Genomic DNA, 18244 nt, shown 5'->3' on the forward strand with positions numbered 1-18244 from the left:
TACATGCTAGAGTTTTATTAATAAAAAAAAAAAAGTGGAGTGATAAATGGTGTCTATCCTTTAAAAATATTAATGTGCAAAATGAAGATTGGAAACAAAATGCAGAAGATTAAAAGATATGTATTTGAATTCACTTTAATTTTAAGCAATAGCCAAAGGGGAGTAATGTCTTAAATACATCTTCATTCACATTTAAATTGCAGAAGCTTGTTTGTCATAAATAAGCGAATAACTACAAAGCACTTAGTTAAATCGCTCATTGCTGACAGATATTACATTATTGATGGGAATTACCACACTGTGAAAAACTGCAAAGTGGAATTGTTCGCAGATTTATGAATGACATCTGTAAAAATAGCATTACAACTAATTCAGGGTCTTATTTTTCTGGTTCAGAGAGTTTCTGTACAAAGGAGGGAGGGCAGATAATATTTATCAAAATGGCCTGGTTTGAAGAACACAGATAAATCTGTTATGGAAATACTTCTATTAACCACAGTCATTTTTTTTGCCTTATCCAAACATTTATTTTAAAACTCCAACAACAACATTACACTAAAAGTATAAATTGCTTATGAATCATGAAATGATGCTGAGTACTTTTTTGAAGGTCTAAATTTAAAAAATATATATTTAAGCCATAAGCCTTAAAAAATAATTTTCCAAAGTGATAAACTGATATTTTATAAAAAACAAAATATCGATGTTAAACATCAGGAATAACAGAACAACCAGTCTTGTAAATGTCATATTCTGTCCTACTCAGTTGTTTTAAAGAAGGTTGTAAAAGCTAGTAGTGCACTTCACACAGTGTAATAAAGAAAACAAAGGTTACACACAGAGACAATTAGACTGCAACTGTGTTTCCCCCAGAGAATCTTCAAGAGCATTTGAAACATTACCGCCCTTATAAAATGCATCGCCACAATAACATTTCCAGTGAAAGGTGAAAATTGCATAAGGCATCCAATTACAAAAAGTCTTTGATGAGAGCCATTTCAGACTGGCACTTAAATATGTGCAGGGTCATTTAATCAAAATGCAAGAGAAAGCAGACACTCCTCCCCTCTGCTCATCTTCTGCTAGAAATATTAATTGCTGTGGGAGACTTCAGAAGGAAACCATTTGATCTTGTTTTGGGACACTATTAATTTTCATATGTCATTTTTGTTTATACCCCACTGAGATAAAGCAAATAGAGGAAATACTGTCTCCATATGCTCAATTGCTTTGCAGTTTGGCTCCTTTAGACATGAATACGGCAAGCAGTTGAAACCAACTCCATATTCTGGAAAATGACAAACCAATTCTTTATGGGTCTCTGACATACACTGTCATTTCTGCATGGATTCGGCTCACACTGGGCTTTCCTCTTCTCACAGGGAGGGCCTGCAAAGTCAGCGACAAAAGATTACTGCAAGTTCATTTAGGCTATAAATGTAAAGAAGCAACAATGCGAAAAAACCTTACAAAAGAATTACCATCAACTACCACCAAGAACTACCATCAAACATTTGTAATAACTTGCAACGGGCATTTGACATCGATATAGCGGAATCTGTCTCATTGTTCTTTACAGAATTGTTTTAGTCCAAAGGACTGAACATGTACATGGCATGTTGAAGGTCCTGCCACAGCATTATAATAAGATTCAGAGTTTAATTTTGTCTAGGCTGCCACAAATTCTTTGTTTTGAGTTGCGTGCTCCACCTCAAAATGAAGTGACACATTGTTTAATTTCTGTGAAGACGACATCATAGTTGTTGTAGTAGGATAAATTATCAAATTTTATGTAGCAGTATGCTTTATATTTTAACTCGGTAACCTCGAGGAGTAGCTGCATTACTAATTCAAAGTTTTATAACAGTCTCTAATTTTCATGTTAACAATGACAACATGTTAGACTGAGTATTTTGGAAAGCCTCTTAATTAGGGGTTTAACAAAGAAAAATCTAATACTGTTCAGAATACATCTGAAGTAGTTAAAAATGTAAAGTGACAATACATTTTTGGAGAAATTAACATCCTAAATTTGGTTTAAAACTTGGCTAATTAGAGGAACTGCTTTAGAGCTCAGAATAAAAATAATTTGGGCTTAAATTCTGTCTTTAAAAATTTAAGTGCAAATTTATGTAATAAATTTAGCTGTTAGATGCTTTTAGTTTCTTTTTCCCCAGTGGGACTTTATGTAGCTTTAATATGTTTAGCACGGTCATCAGCTTATATTATTTTGCTGTTGAATGTTTTCCCTTAGTGTACTTATAAATAAATTAAAATTACATAATCTACACAAAATCTGTCACCACTACCAAATGGTTTCATTCTGAAACTTGTTCTACTAGAGAGTTCTCAACAGTGATTCAACAACTTCTTGTATGTCTTAAGCACTTCTCTTTATGAAGGCTTCTTCATTGGGTCATGTTAGCTGTGAAGCCAAAAACTTGTGTCAATCAGGATTTTAAGTTTTGTATTCATAACATCTCAACAGTCCCAGTAATGGTTCAGAATAATGTTTGTATTTCATTTTGTTTCAATCTGTCATTCTGGGTTGTTGCTGTACATCTAAATGTCCTGGGTTTGATTCTGGTTGGGGGTGTTCTGTTTGAAATTGAATATTTTCCCCATGTTCTTTCTCACAAGTCTTTGAGGCACTAGGCCAAGTTAAGTCTCAAGTCCTGCATCCTAAGTCAAGTCTTAAGTCTTTAAGACTTTCTGAAATTAAAAAATTAAAAGATATTAATTTTTTTTTATAATATTCAAATATTTTTAGATGTACATGTTGTCAAATTTTTAAAATGTATGACAAAGTTTACAACACAATGAACACGCAAGTGCAGGAAGTAAATGAATGACTATCGAACTTCTGATTTTGATATTACTGAAAGTAACCTTGCAATGAGTTAGCTTAATGGTGAGAGATTGTTGGTTTACGTTGTGTTTATTTTATTCTAAAATAATCCAAAATTATTTAAAGGAGATTCAGTTGTTGATGTGTACCATCAGCTACCGCCTGTAGCTCATATACCAGCTTCTGCTCACTCTTCCTTACATGAGGTAAAAACTGTCATCGAGACTCGAGTTTCAGACCAGGAATCCAAGTAGAGACTAATGTGCAAAGGGCTCAAGTAGAGCAAGATGGCAAAAGCAACACGGAAGGGAAAATATAGCAAAATTAAATATTTGATCAAATGGTAGAACATTTGTTTTATTACTTTTGGATTAACTTTCATCATTATTAAAATTGTAATTCTGTTAATCATTATTATTATTATTACATTTAGTGCTCTTAAGGCTTTTAAATGTATTCCAGCTAGTCAATGCTGCAGCTCATCTTATGCTGTGCCCAGTATTTTACTTAATAACTCCAAAGCCACACCCTTTTCAAACACAGCAACTTAGCCAGATGCAAGGAAATTGACGGTAATGTTATGTGCAAAAGATAAAATTAGACTAACTTCACTGCAGGTTCAAGGTGAATAAAATGTATTCCCACGTGAGGGTTTTCATTTTTTTGTGCTCTTCACATGGTGCCTGCACATTTATCTTTCCAGTGACTCTTTCTTTGCAGATTTTCTTTAATCCCCCTGCTGATACAAGTGCTCATGTCCCAGAGGCTCCTCGCAGCCTCCTCTGTGGGCATCAATCTTAATGTACACAACTTCAGGCTTTGCTTTTGCATCACCTCCTTTTTACAAGTTTCCAGAACTGGTTCAAATAACATCAAATATTTCCACTCGTCACTTTTACATGAGAAACATAATAACATAATTATTATCTAATGAGTTGTCTGATTTTTTTTCCCCCAGAGTATTCATGCTATCCATACGTCCTACTATTTCTTTACAAATATTATTGAGGTTTTGTAAACTGTCTCCTTCACATACTCTGTAATTGAAAAGTTTAATAAGGGTAATAATTACATACATTGTGCAAATTGAAAGGGTCTCAATTTAATATTACTCGCAACAAGATAATTACCGCTTAATGATTATGGCCCTATAAATGTGGTAATACCTTGGAACAAATACTCTGGAGGTAGTGCTAAGGAAAGAGACAAATCAAAAGAAAATCTTATTTGAAACATCCCATGAGTTCAACTCATTATTCTGTGCACATAGACTTTGGCCTGTGAGGGCAGCCAGCAATGGAGCAGCCACTAAATTTCAGTTGATTAATGAGCCAAGAGCAACAGAGAGGCGGAGGAAGCCAAGCTTCGCAGAACTCCCAAGAAGCTGACGGGACGGCGGGACACGATGACGATGCAAACACATCCAGTGGATGCGGTTTACTAAAGACAGCACCATCAACTAAAGCACATTTGATAACAGCCGTCAAGTGAGAAGAAGCTCACAGAAATACATTTAATTTTGAGAATTAAATAAATTATTTGATTAACTTTACCACCAGAATTACAGAAAGTAATTTACAGCCACTACAGTTTTTGAAAACTTGTCTGTCCTGCTGCATATTGATTCCCTTGAGTTTCAGATGTCCCAACTTTCTCAAATGGACTCTTTTTAGTGTCTTTAATTATTATATATCTTTGTGACAAGATAAAGGAATTATTACCATGCATGTCTCCAATTGCAAAGGTGGAGGGAGATTGTAGCACTGTAAAATGTTCCACACTCAGCAACATTTAACAGAGACAAACAACCTTAACAAAATAAATCCTACATGATTTGGCTAATCAATAGGAAAACATATTGAGGAAGCAAATTAATTTCTTATAGCATCTATGAGATCAGTAAAAAAAATAAAATAAATAAAAGCCTTGATTAATATTGTTTTTATTGACATATACCCTATAATATAATTGACTGGAACATGTCAACATATAAACAACATATAAAACTTCACAGCAGCAAATATTTTAAGAATTAGAAATCAACTCTATGCTTTAGTAAAGGATAAAAAAGATAACACAGTAAGAATGGTTCACATCTTTATTGTCACAAGCTTAGATTTATGTAAAAATGTCTGACTGGCTTCTTAGAAGAATTTTTAAGGCAGCTAGAGCTTCCACAAAATTTTACTGGCGGATGTTCTGGACCTGGACAATGGATAGGTGCTTAGATTTTTTTGTATCAAGCTTCTTTTTTTATTACTTTCAATTCTATATTTCCCTTTAAAGAATTCAAAATACCTGTATATAAAATGTGCTCAGCAAATAAACGTATCTTGCTATTTTTATCTTGCCTTCTAACTTTCCAAAAACAAAAACAAAACAAAAAAATTTAAGATTAAACAGACTTTTCTGAAAAAATTCCCAGCTGTAGATAAACAGAGTTTGTAAGACGAATTTCATATTTGCTTACTCATTCTTATAGTATGATAAGTAATCAACTAAAACATTTTGTGACATAAAATTACTCCTTTATCTTTTAAAAAACTATCAAGGATTCAGTTTGGCAAGCATCCAGCATGCAGAATGTAGAAGATCAAAGCAAAATGATGACATTCCTTTCCAGAGACATGAAATTAACTAATGATCTTCTCTCATAAATCAGAGTTGTTCTAAAATTGAGCATCAAACACATTATTCATGTAACCTACATTTTCTATGGGGCACTCGCACTGGGAAACCACATTCAAGATTAGTTCTCTTTTAACTTGTTCTTGATAATTTAGACGAAGCCATTCAGTTACACAGACAAATGATCATCCTTCACCTACGCTCCACCTCCTAACCCTCCACCACCTAAATCCAACTCTGATAGACAGAGAAGCAATTGGCTCATAATAATTGTTTAAAAAAAGAAAAAGAAAAAAAAAAACATGATAAGAAAGACAACACTCTTACTCTGCAGTACAGCCATAATCAACTCTTGTATAAAAGAATGCCAGCAAGTACTCCAAGCAACCTTGAAACCACATTTCTGAAATAATAAGCTGAAAGCATGGGTTGGACTCAAAAGGCACAACTATGACACCTCAAAAGTGCTGCCAAGGCAAAGTGTGCAGCAAACAAAACAATGAATCAATGTAAGGAGCCACCTGGAGGGGCTTACTCCAGAAGGTCCATCGCATTTGCTTTTATCTCATGTTTTTGATATTCAGGGCAGTCTGAAGAGTACCCATGTCTTGTAGTGTAAGTATTTGTGATACCCATTAACCCAACTGTGCTTTGCTATGGTAGATTAAACTACATTATGATTAAAGGAGTAATAATCTTAAATTTATGAGGCCAGAAGAACATTACTGCCATCAAATGTTCATACATGAGCATCCAGTAGTTCCTTAAAATGACAACATGATAGCAGTTTGGCCTTTATAAATGTTTTATAGGGAAGGAGAATTAGCATAAATTAGCACTTACATTACCACGGTAAAGCTAAATAAACTAAATTTGTCACCAGTTTTTTGCACTGCCCTTTAAGAAAATCTCCAGAAAGAGAAGTAATTCTTAGTAAATTTTAATTGTCAATTGTTGTGTTAATGAGGCAAAAACAAAGCATTAATGTTTGGTTCAATACCTCTTTTGGCTTTTCACTCGGCAATGATTAAACTGATATCTCAAGTTCAGCAGAAGCAATACATTGTAAATTGCATTTAAACTGAAAGCCGTAAACTTTTGTTTTATTAACTGAGACGTGCTCAGTCTGAGGACTCAACAGCAGAATATCACTGGTTGCAACATGAGTTCCTTTGATTTGACAAGGCTGCTTCATGTTTTGTGATAACAAGCTCACAGCTCATGAAGAAACAATAGTGTTTTTATAATTTTTGGACCTTGGTAGTTATTAGCCACTACATTTTTCTTTTTTCATTTTTGATCAAATGAAATACTTCACATCACGTCTGTGATGTGAAATATTGTGAAAAAGTGACTTTAAGAGGTCATTAATTAAGTTTCTGTATCATGTTGAAAAATATTTCCTTGGAGTGTCAGTGCATCTGCAGAATATCAAATTTAAGTAGAAAATAAAGCCTCTTACCTGAAAATCCAGACGCACAAATGCATTTGAAGGAAACCGGTGACAGTTGGACGCATGTCCCATCTTCACAAATTGTCTGACAGTTTCCTTCCCCAATGATTTCAGAGCAGTTTACACCTGTAAAAGAAAACAACACACAAACTTTCATTTAAAGGGAAACATTGAGCAATTACGGTTTGTTTGTTTGTAAGAGAGATATGTCATTTTTTTTATTTATTATAGATGTTTTGAAAGTTATTTATGAAAGTTTAGGTGATACTTTTATTAACATTACATATAATCTTACAATAGATATAATGTTATATTACATGTGTTAAGATTATTGTAGTACAAAAATATGTCTTTCACATTCCTTGCTCGTGTGTGTGATTTTATACTTCTATCATGTTAAAAATAAATAAGTAATAAATAACTTGCAAAAGTATTCATACCTCTTGAGTAATTTTTTCAACCACAAACTTTGATGAAGATTATCAGGGAATTTATATGATAAAATAACACAAAGTAGTATATAATCTTAAAGGGAAAGGTCAATATTTAACAGTTCTCAGATAGTTTTGGGAGTTTTCTTTCTTTCTTTCTTTCTTTCAAAAAAATGCTTCTAAGACAAGGGATCAGGTTCATTTCATAATTACGCACTACTTTGTCTATAATATAAAATTGTAATGAATTATATAGAAGGTCATGGTTTTAATGTTGTACAAAGTGAAAAAAGATCAAGGGATATGAATACTTTAGCAAAGCACTGTATAAATGTTGCGATTTAGTGTAAATAAACCATCATTATATAAAATTCATCCATAAAATTATCTTTTTTTTTACCTAGTAATAAATGCAAACATGCTGTACTCTTGACGAGAAAGTAATGTAGAAGAAATATGTTTTACTTTGTTGAGGTAATGCATAGGGCAATTAAAAAATAAACTTTGCATTAGGTATTTTTTGTGGACGCCACTGTTCAACGCAAACTGAAAATAATTTAAGAGGTCAACAGGAAGACTTAAATGTTTATCCTTACCTGTAAAGTGTGGTGGGCATAAGCATTTGTAGGTTCTGTTGTTTGGATCTGTGGACCCGTTGCTCAAGCAGATTCCTTTGTTCTGACAGGGGTTATCCAAACAGGCGTCGAACCTTTCACAGAACCTCCCAAAGTAGCGGTGGTTGCATCGGCAGTGGTACGCGCCTTCATAGAAATCTGTCCGGCACACTCCATTCCCCGAACAAAGTCTCAGAAGAGGAGAGGCCCGGCAGAGCTGTGTTTTAACAGAGACATTAAGCCTTAAACCAAGCTTGCATAACTGCGAATCCCCTTCGCGAAGTGCAATAAAGTAATGATGACCTGGGGTAATCCACTTGGCCTCAACATGCTCACTTTCATTTGTATTGTGAGGGAACACAAACTGGTTCTTCAACTCTGCATTTGTAGTGCAGCTTTCAAAGTCCTCTCTTGACACGTTGAAGACCCTGATGCCATACGTCTTGAGAGTTTCATCAGCAGACATGAGCAGTTTGTCTCCATGTTGCAGCTGAAGTGGGCATATCTGTGGGAAGCTAAAAGGCTGCTCGCTCACTTGGCGCTTCCCCTGAGAGCCCCAGCACTCCAAGTCATTCTCACAGATGTTTCCGATTAAAGTCCAATTCAGCTGGATTGTGTGCTTCTTAAGGTACCACTCAAGCGGCGCTTGTTTGTTGCAAACTGGTTGGCACTTGGTAATGTGGACGGCCACAAAGACGGCAATCAAGTGGAACAGCGACGCCCACATCTTTCCCCTCCGTAGCAATTAACGCCTAATCAGTCTTGAAACATTAGCAGCAACTTCATCAGGTTAATGAATGACGTAAATGGACTGAACTGTGTGTCGTATGGTTCTTTGTTGCACATGCTTCAAATTCACAGGCTCAGAAGCAACCTGGGGGAAAACAAAGAATGTGATGGTTTTTTTTTTTTGGTTTTTTTTTGCAAAACGAACGGCTTTCTTGAAAACGTACATCTTTCAGACATTGCAAAACAACTGACAGTGAAGGTAATTTGAAGATTTAGCTCGACTGTAATACCAGACTTGCGTTGTCAGTCTGTCTTGCTGGAGCTGTCATAATCATATGCAGTGCTGCTGACCACCAAGTGTGTCACAGCAGTCTCAGCCTCCCTGAGGTTTCTACAGCGAGTGACAGTGTCGGATAAAATATTCTCTCTCCTCTGCCGGTGCCTGATACCTCAGTGTTGGGCAGTGAGAGGAGTTAAAACAGACAGCATTGTCTTTCTCCTTCAGGCCCCTTTCATACGTGCGCTCCAGATAAAAACAACAACGTAAGGAAGGCTCACTGCAAGAAAAACTCTGCCCCTTGATGAGTTCACAAAGGGAGAGATGAATAATTGCATGGTGATAAGTAATGACACCCTGAATATGGAACACCAATATCAATAGACGGGAGGAGTGATAAACCGAATGAGATTCCATGTATTGTCGTTAGAGCTCAGAGGGGATTTAGAGAACGTCATTTATGTGAAATGAGTTTGACTATTGTGCTTCACTGAGCAAATCAGAATGCTGCACCTGATTTCTAAGAGGAAAAAAAAATCGAATTATCTATTTCTAATATGTCCAAAAGATGTGTAATTGGTTTACCATTAGAGGGATATTTATTATAAGAAGTGACTCAAGATCAAATTGCAGTAAAGTTGTCTAAATTTTAATTTAACTTATTTAAGGCTGCTTTCAAGATAATTTACTTAATGTGAAATGTCTTGTAGGCGGTGATACAATTTTAGAGCTTTATTTCCTCAGATTAACACTGTACTTTAACGTTCCCTTTTTAAGGAATAGTAACTTTACTCATTTCGTTCAGTGCTGCAACCCTTGTTTTTGTCACTATCTGCAGGCTTCTGGTTTCAATGAAAAAGCTCCAAAATCCTACTGTGTGGACTGCCAAGCCCCAAAGGGACATGTTGAGGAGTTCTGCACATCAGTACCACCCACAAAAAGAAATACATGCAACCACTGAATATCACCGACATCAGCTGAAAGCATTTTCACAGTCCATTTTCTAAACTTCTTTTTGATGTTTAAGGAATCAGAACTCTGAAAAAAACTAAATAAAGCAAAATAAACTGTCATTAACACAATTACAAAAGAAAAGAGCAAAACATTCTTAAGGTTGCAGGCCATTTGTTTTCCTCCAATGCTTCATTTTTTTCCCCGTTTCTTTTTCTTTCATACTAATGTACTGACAAGATGTTTCATAGCAACCATCCATCTATTCGCACCCACCTTGGGGAGATTTTGCATTTGCTTTCACGGTCAGTGTTTTAAAGTCATTTTTTATTGTCTAAGTAGATGGCAGAAAACTACTATAGGCAAATGTGGTTATCTGACTTAAACAAATAGTATCTACCAACATGAGGTCCCTAGTTATTTTGGTTTCCTGAGTGGTCAATAAATGGCCCAAACGGTGATAAGAATTGCATTTAATAAAATGGATGTTCAGAAAAGTAATTCTTATTATACAGAAAATCTCCATGATACTTAACTAACAAAAAAAACCACTCCGATGTGCAGTATGTGTATAAAATGGGTACAAATGAACAAAGGAGTTGATCCAGTACTTTTTTTTTATTATTTTTAAGAAATATACAGAGAAATACGGAAACTGGATGATTATTATTAGCTTGATTTACTCTACGTAGAGACAGAGAAGTGCCACCACCTCAAAATCTGAAATATTACTGCCAATAATTTATTTTTCCTCTTTTTTTTCTAGCTTTAGAGAGACACATTAACCTAACAGTCAAAATTTTGGACTGTGTGGGGAAGAAGGAGTACCCAAAAAGAACCCACACATGCACTGGGAGAATAGTTTCTTATATTCAGCTGTGAATTAGTTTTACTTGCCTTTATTATGAAGTAAAATACTTAAGAGTCCTGTTAAAACCACAATCATTTTGGATAATGAATGCAATTTAGATCCTGAATGCAATTCAGATCTAAATGATCTGAATTGCATTCAGATCATTTAATGGAGCTCATTATTCTATCTTAGAGTTTACTGAATTCATCTATTTGAATCACATTCAATAAAATCTCATACTGTAATTCTCCAGAATCATTATAATTGCCTTGCATCTAAATAAATAACAAACACTTACATACATGAAGCAGGGATATTTAAGAACCTTAAGGCTGTTGACCACTAAGGATTAAACTGAGGGCTACAAACAAAAGTAAATTATGTGTAATCGTGGTCAGAGGTCAGAAAAAGGCTTATGCAACATGGGCTGAATTAATTTCTGCAAAAAGTCTCCCACAACTTCTATCTATATATCACAGTTTAACCTTAAAATTGCCATGCCAGTCACATGGGTGCACAGAGGGGAATAGATCAAGGGAGTGTTGCATATTCTTTACTTGGCTGATAACTAAGAGAGACACAAGGAGGATTCAACAAATTATCACATCAAACTGGCGGGTTTTGTGTCAGTCGCTGTCTGTTACATGAGATAAAATAAGATGCAACAGCTATAATACCACTTCAAAGGGAAAAAAAATGATCAAAAACATTATTCAGCATATTTTTTCATAACTTAAAGTCTCTTTGTAGCAAAAAGGGATTAGTTTGGCTTCTTAAACGTGAATACTTGGTTAGTTGAGGCAATTTTATGAACATAGTTACTCATTGAGTAACAAAAGCTAAATATTAAATACATTAATATAAAAGTAAAGAAATAAATACGCCTCTGCAGAGCTACAGGTTCCATCACACTGCCATGTACAAATACAATACACATAAATGAATCCAAAACTGACCCATTTCTAAAAAAAAACATTTTGCTTACTTACCACCTGATAAAAAAACATTGTAAAAGTACAAACTATTGTGTTTTCTTTTTTATTTAGAAGTAGCAAAAGTTTTTCTCATTAAGCAGTTAGTGCACTGCACACAGGAAGACAGGGCCAAGTGAGTGAGATGCAGATACCAGTTACAGCATAATGGCACTTATGCAAAATTGGGACACACAGGTGTAAGTTGAGGTAAACATCGCTGAGATAAATAGTGCAGTCCTCCTTGTGTATGGTAATTTCTCATTATCGTCATCTTCATTCAGAAATGACAACCTGACAGCTGCAGTGACTGGAGCCTGGTGGTGTTTTCAGTGGCAAACTGTGCACTATGCTATGTTTTTCTGCTATGGGATTAAGGGTGAGTTCTCAGAGGTTAGCACCTTTTATCCAACACTGCTTGTTGGAAAAAGTAGATTATAATTTCAAATTCAAAATTTCAAAATGTGACGCTTTTCTGTTGCAACCGTTTGAAACACCAATCACAACTGCTGTGCCATTTAAAAAAGGTATCGTATTGAAGTTTCGAAAACTGCAAAATGTTTGTCTTTGTAACAATTGCAACCAACTAAAGAACAGAAATGAACTTCCAGTACTGAGTTTTGAGAATTTGCCATCATCATGAAAAAAAAAGTCTCATGTAGAAATAAATTTAAATATGTTATGAATCTCATCTTACTCAAGAAAGTCTCATTGCAAATAACAGAGACTTTTTAAAGTAGTTGGCACAGAGCCCTTTCTTCTGTTCTACATCCCACTTCACAGCTGAAAGTTGGTCATTGATAATATCCTGTACGACAGTAAAGCAGAAAAGATCAAATGTCATCATTAGATGAGTCAGACCACCTGCTTCTGAGCATATTAACTAATGAAAACCTCTTCCAAGGTGTGCAACGAACAACCACAAAAAGGATAATCACTTGATAATGCAAAGCATATTCACTCTGACTCCTTGCAGGTAAGCTTCAAAGCTGCAGCAGTCAGTATAATTTTCTGTGTGCTATTAGCAGCAGGATGTCACTGAAACGACGCAGAGCCTCTGATGTCATTGCAGAGCCACTGAAGGACTGATTAGCAAAACACCAGCATGCGGCTGGCCGCAGCGCACTGCTGGACTCATCACTCGTGCTCCCAGGGTAGCTCTGTGGATCCCCGCTAATCAGTAATAACACTGATGAGCCTCCACGCCTTGAAACCTCCAAAAACAGAGACAGACATTGATTTTCTTGCTTCAAATGGAGCAGCGCTCGAAGCTGACAGCAAAACCTGCTTCTGCCTCAGATTTCAGCAAAGTGCATAACTAGCTACGGTAAACGTGTCTGCTCTCCCAGAATCCCTTTGTTTTGTTCTTTGTTCTCTATCACCCCAAGGAACATTGCAAAGTGCTCTGAATGCAGGATGTTTCAAGTACATAATACCTCAAATAATGTTTAACCATGGGTTAAATTAGCCCAGAGCCAACAGCAGCAGCGTTACTTCACCTCTGTTGCCTGCTCTCTTTTTTTCTTTGAGGCAGTACCTTTATCAGTCACTAACCCCAGTAGTATAGAGAGTTTCCCATTTATGCAGTGCTCTGAAGGAGAACCACAGTAAGGTAAAGTCGTGTGCTGTTGTTTGTTTATAAAATAATTACTTGTATCAGCTTTCATATGGCTAAAAGACAACACAGAATAAAATGTTGTCGTTATTATCCTCACACCACTTCAAAAATCCCTACACTGGCTCCTTGTAGCTCAGAGAATAGACTTTAAAATAGTTCTGTTAGTCTATGAATCACTGAGCGGCTTAGCGCCAAAATACATTAAAGATCTGCTGTTCCTGTGTCAACTTCCAGACCTCTCAAGTCTTCTGGTTCTGGTTCTGCTCTGCATCCCCAGAAACAGAACAAAACATGTAGAAGCATCATTTGGCTTCTATGCACATCAAATATGGAACAAACATTCAGAAAACTGTAGCGTTCTTTTTAAATCAAGACTAAAAACCCACCAGTTTAGAGATGCATTTGAACCATGATAAATGGAACATTGCACAACATATTTGCTGCATATTGATGATTTTTTAAAATATTTTTAATTAATGATGGCAAAATGCAACGTCTGTTACTGGTTTCCGCAATTGTTGACTGTGTGATGTGTTTTGATGTTTTTATGTTTTCATGATGTAAAGAAATTTGATCTGCCTTGTTGCTGAAATGGGCTTTACAAATAGATTTGATTGATTGATTAATTGTCTATCTTGTGCTTCTCTAGCGCCAACTTTCAGGACAGTGATTTGACATTTACAAACAATCCAGCTCTTCAGAGCAGCATTTTAACCTGAACAATGGACTATAGTTCTTAGTTATTAAGAGCCTTTCTTTGACCTTTTTTTTTTTTTCTACCATTTTGCTTGCTTATAATACTCCAAGAATTGTCGTAGCCCATGCACACCATTTCATAAGAAAAATAATTTCTGGCGGCTGCAGCCTCTTTCAGTAGGATTATGCAATGTGTGACAAAGCAAAAATGAAGCACAGCATCAAATTTGAAGTGTTGACTTGGTTTCCAAATTAAACCGGATGTTGGATTTGCTTCAGCTACAAGTTCCCGTCTCAACCAGTCTACGCTGTTTTGGCACCTTAAAAATATTAGGAATATAGTTTTAATGTTATGGCTGATTATATATAAAGGTTATTGCAACAATGGGGTATATGCCACGGATTTCCGTTTTAGCACTTCTGCATTTTTTTGCCACGTATAATGGTTCCGGTGCACAGGCAACAGTATGTTAACAGTGGCTTCTCAGTCGCTGCAGGACTATTAATGATGCCTATAAAATTATTCAGACGTCCTGAAACGCTCCAACAACAACAAAGGATTTAAGCAAGATGTGTCAAAACTTCAGAATAACTTCGAAGGTAAGTTAATAAATTGTTTGTATTCACCATAATGCCTCATACGTCTGACGTAGCTAATGGGGACAAGCTTACAAAGGTGCTATGTAAACGTTAAGAGTTTTGATTATCTGTGCAGTGTGCAATCTACATATCTATGCATTATAGATATAGATATACATCTATATAAACATATAGATCTGTCTATATTGTGCCCAAGCTATCAGTCGAAGCTGAAGTTAGCATCCGAAAATATTTTCTGTGATTTTATTATAGAAATTGAGGACGGGAGGAATCAATTAAAATCAAATCTGGTATGAAAAAAAGAAAAAAGAATATTCACATTTCTTTGCTGGTATTACCTTAAATGTGTTGCATTTTAACATCTCACTTGAACTCCTGATCTACATGCAAATACTTGATATAACGTAAACACAGAGAAAAGAGAAAAAAGGGTTTGTGAAATGTAGAGTATTACAAATGAGATTCAATTTTATTGTAAGTACAAACAGGATAGCAAAATGAACAGAGAATATATAATATGCTTCCTAGCAGCTAATCAGACATCAGACTTGTTTGCCTTTACTGGTGACGAAAACTCGTCACTCTGGAGGACAGGAAGACCGGCTCAGCCCCGTCCAGGATGACTGCATTGTCAGGGTAGCCAACAAAGTCTGCAGGTAGATTTTTGCATATCTGGTGCTCCGGTTTCAAGATCATAGTTAAACCAAGTACTGTAAAAAAAAAAAAAAAAGTTAGTCCACGCTGTGATGATCCGGCAGGCCGTGGACTGATGGACGCTGTCAGCTGGTCCAGGTGCTTGGAGCCAATAGAAAGGTAATCGGCACAGCGAGCATGGCTCAGAAACACATCATGAGGTGTGGCGATACAAATCTGAAAAATTAAAAAACAAACAAAAAACTAATAAGCGTCCATATTTAGCTGCACAACGTAATCAAAACTAATAAATCCTCAGCTCTTTTTGAGAGTTTTGCTTGAAAATAAATTGACAATATCTCAGGAAATTAAATGTTTAAGTGAAATAGTTCTGGTATCCCAAAGAAACTGCAACAAATGTTTCAGAGTTGCAACAACACTTAAGTTACTGAGTAAGACTGAACTAAAATACTACTTAGAAAATGCATGTTAAAATCTGAATACTCTTTTGAAAGTGTGCAGCTGAAATTAATTTAAACTACTAGCAGGCAAAGCACAATGTTCGCCTAATATCTGTACCAACAGTAATACAAAAAATGATGCATATAAGAGGCATTAGTTTATAAAAGTCGAGGCAAACCTAACTTTACCATTTTAAAAACAAAAAGCAGCGGGAAAATGTAACTTCATAACCTCATTTTCTAAGCAGAATCTCAGAGGGGGGAAAAAAAGAGAAATTACGTTGGTAAAAGCAAGAACAGATTATAGCAGCCAAGTGGAAAAATTCACTCTAACGTGGATTATAATTATGAAACAGCAAAGGTAAATGTCATATTTTCGGGATTCGGGAAATACGCGAGTTCTACCACTGGTTCTGTGGATTTTTCATGTGGATCGGTGACACATAAACGTGTGTAAAGCAAAGGTTTTGGACATTAATCTGACTACTTGTGTGGTTTGGATCGGGCTGAAGCGTTGCTGCCCTTGGCTGTTCGCTCCGACTGCATGTTAAATGTATTTTATATAATTGTCATATAAACAAAAGCTAAGGAGTTGCCTAAAAATAATGTCATACTCCGTATAACACAAACGCATACATCAACACACACGTATTGACTTACCTTGTGCCGAATCGCTGCCTGTATTCTCGGCCTGTTCTCGTAGCAGTGGATTTTCTCCTGCATTGTTTTCCTCCAACAAATTATTCCACTGAACGAAGCGCGTACAGTTCCCTTTTAACCTCCGTCTTCCCATTTCTGACGCTGGATCTTCAATATCCTCAAGCTTTGAAAAAGCAGGCAGCTACAAACCGTGTGTTAGCTGTAGTGGCTAAGTTTTGGCTACAGTCCGCTGTCGCCTTGATATCAGCAGGAAAATGAAAAAACTAAGCACTGGATGGTACCGGCTAATTACTGGACACAACGGCACACCACAAAACTCGATTGTTGTACCAGTAGCTCACAGATATTTAAGTTTTGCGTCTTTTTCATGGTTCAGATCTTGGAGCTTTGGCTAAAAACAATGGGAGCAAGCAGGACCCGGAACCAATCTATGTGGCATAAATTCAAACGGAAATACGTCACCACCTCTCGTGGCATATACCCCAGTTGATGTACTGTTAAAAAAAATAGAAATAGATTAGGGGTGGCATTTTGTGCAAATCTGTTAAATAAGTCTACAAACCTAAGATGAACAAACGTTTTCAGAATGAATTCTTTCTGACATCCTAAACATCCCCTAATGCCGAGCTCCATTAGCACCCCACACTGCTTGAGACAAAGTGTCTGACTATCGATTGCCTGAAGCGGTGTGGAGGAGGATGCCTCACTCAGAAACTCCCTGTTGATTTACATCAAGTCTCTACAGGGGTTGTGGGCCATTGGTAAGTTTAGACTATAATACACCTCCTGAGCCTTTACCTCCTTGAGCAGGTAAGCCTTAAAGTGGACTTTTAATCAGTTTTAGTTGGTTAAAGTCAACCCTGGACTGCCTCCGCATGCGTAAAAACAGGCTGAGGCCTGGAGCCAAAAGAACACAGTTAAACAACAGCTTACTGTAGCATTACACTCATCCGACGCGTCTGTCTGCGTTCATTCTGAAAACGCTGGGCCCGGGATTTACTATACGGTAATCTGACATCTAGAGTACACACATGTCCATCTGCCGTATTCAACGGTGCAAACTGCGTCTCGGCTGCTTAAAGTTAATTACACTGGTAAGTTTGCTCTGCAAGAGTGCCATTGCTCACCATCAAGCTGCAAGTGTGTTCCGCCCGGAGACGGCGACTTGTAACGTCGTTTGGGAGGGCAGTTTTCTGACTGGCTGAGGATATGTGTCTCTCCGTGGGGGAGTGAAAGACAGCTCAATCCGCGTCCGTGCACGCGGAAACCTGTTGCTTAGCAAAATGTGATCAGACGCCGAGGTGCTGGGGGCGCGCACCGTCTGCACAGCGTGGCGGGGCGGGGACATAGCCTGCCTTGTTGGTATTTAATCTGGGTTTAACCAAAGATTAAATTGTGTTAACGGCTGAACCTGTTACAGTTAAGTGAGGAAGTACACACACACACATATGTATATATAACTCAGTAAAATTAGTTACTGTCCACTTCTATGTACTGCAAAAGCAAATAAATAAATAGGCATCAAAAGTTGACTAGAGGACAGGAGATCAAGTGAAGAGGAGCAAAGAACAAACTATTACCAGACAGGTCAGAGATGAAGCAGGGTTTAAAACACAACAATATGCCATCTCAGAAAGCATTGCTTAATCCACGTCAAAAAGAGTGTGACACAAGTGAAACCTATCAAGATATGGGAGTCCACCTAAAGCTGATAGCATAACTGAGATGGCCTGTCACTACATGGATAACTCAATTTTCCAAAAGGAAACTGGCATTTCATTTGAGCACTCATTTAGAGTACACAAGCAACCTAAATTCCCA

At 36.6% G+C, this 18244-nt stretch overlaps 1 protein-coding gene across 1 annotated transcript in view; it reads right to left on the reverse strand.

Moving 5' to 3' along the window:
* Window positions 1-17738, reverse strand: part of eys (eyes shut homolog) — a 200970-nt gene extending 183232 nt beyond the window's left edge. The window contains exons 1-4 of the mRNA XM_016668551.1: window positions 17551-17738; window positions 7957-8848; window positions 6939-7055; window positions 1331-1389 (exon numbers count right to left, since the gene is read on the reverse strand). Coding sequence (XP_016524037.1) covers window positions 1331-1389; window positions 6939-7055; window positions 7957-8701 — 921 coding nt within the window. The 5' untranslated portion in view covers window positions 8702-8848; window positions 17551-17738. The remainder of the gene's footprint in view (window positions 1-1330; window positions 1390-6938; window positions 7056-7956; window positions 8849-17550) is intronic.
* Between the last annotated feature and the right edge of the window lie 506 nt (window positions 17739-18244).

Source organism: Poecilia formosa, unplaced genomic scaffold (assembly GCF_000485575.1).
Source record: "Poecilia formosa unplaced genomic scaffold, Poecilia_formosa-5.1.2 Scaffold15, whole genome shotgun sequence".
NCBI classification, from domain to species: domain Eukaryota; kingdom Metazoa; phylum Chordata; class Actinopteri; order Cyprinodontiformes; family Poeciliidae; genus Poecilia; species Poecilia formosa.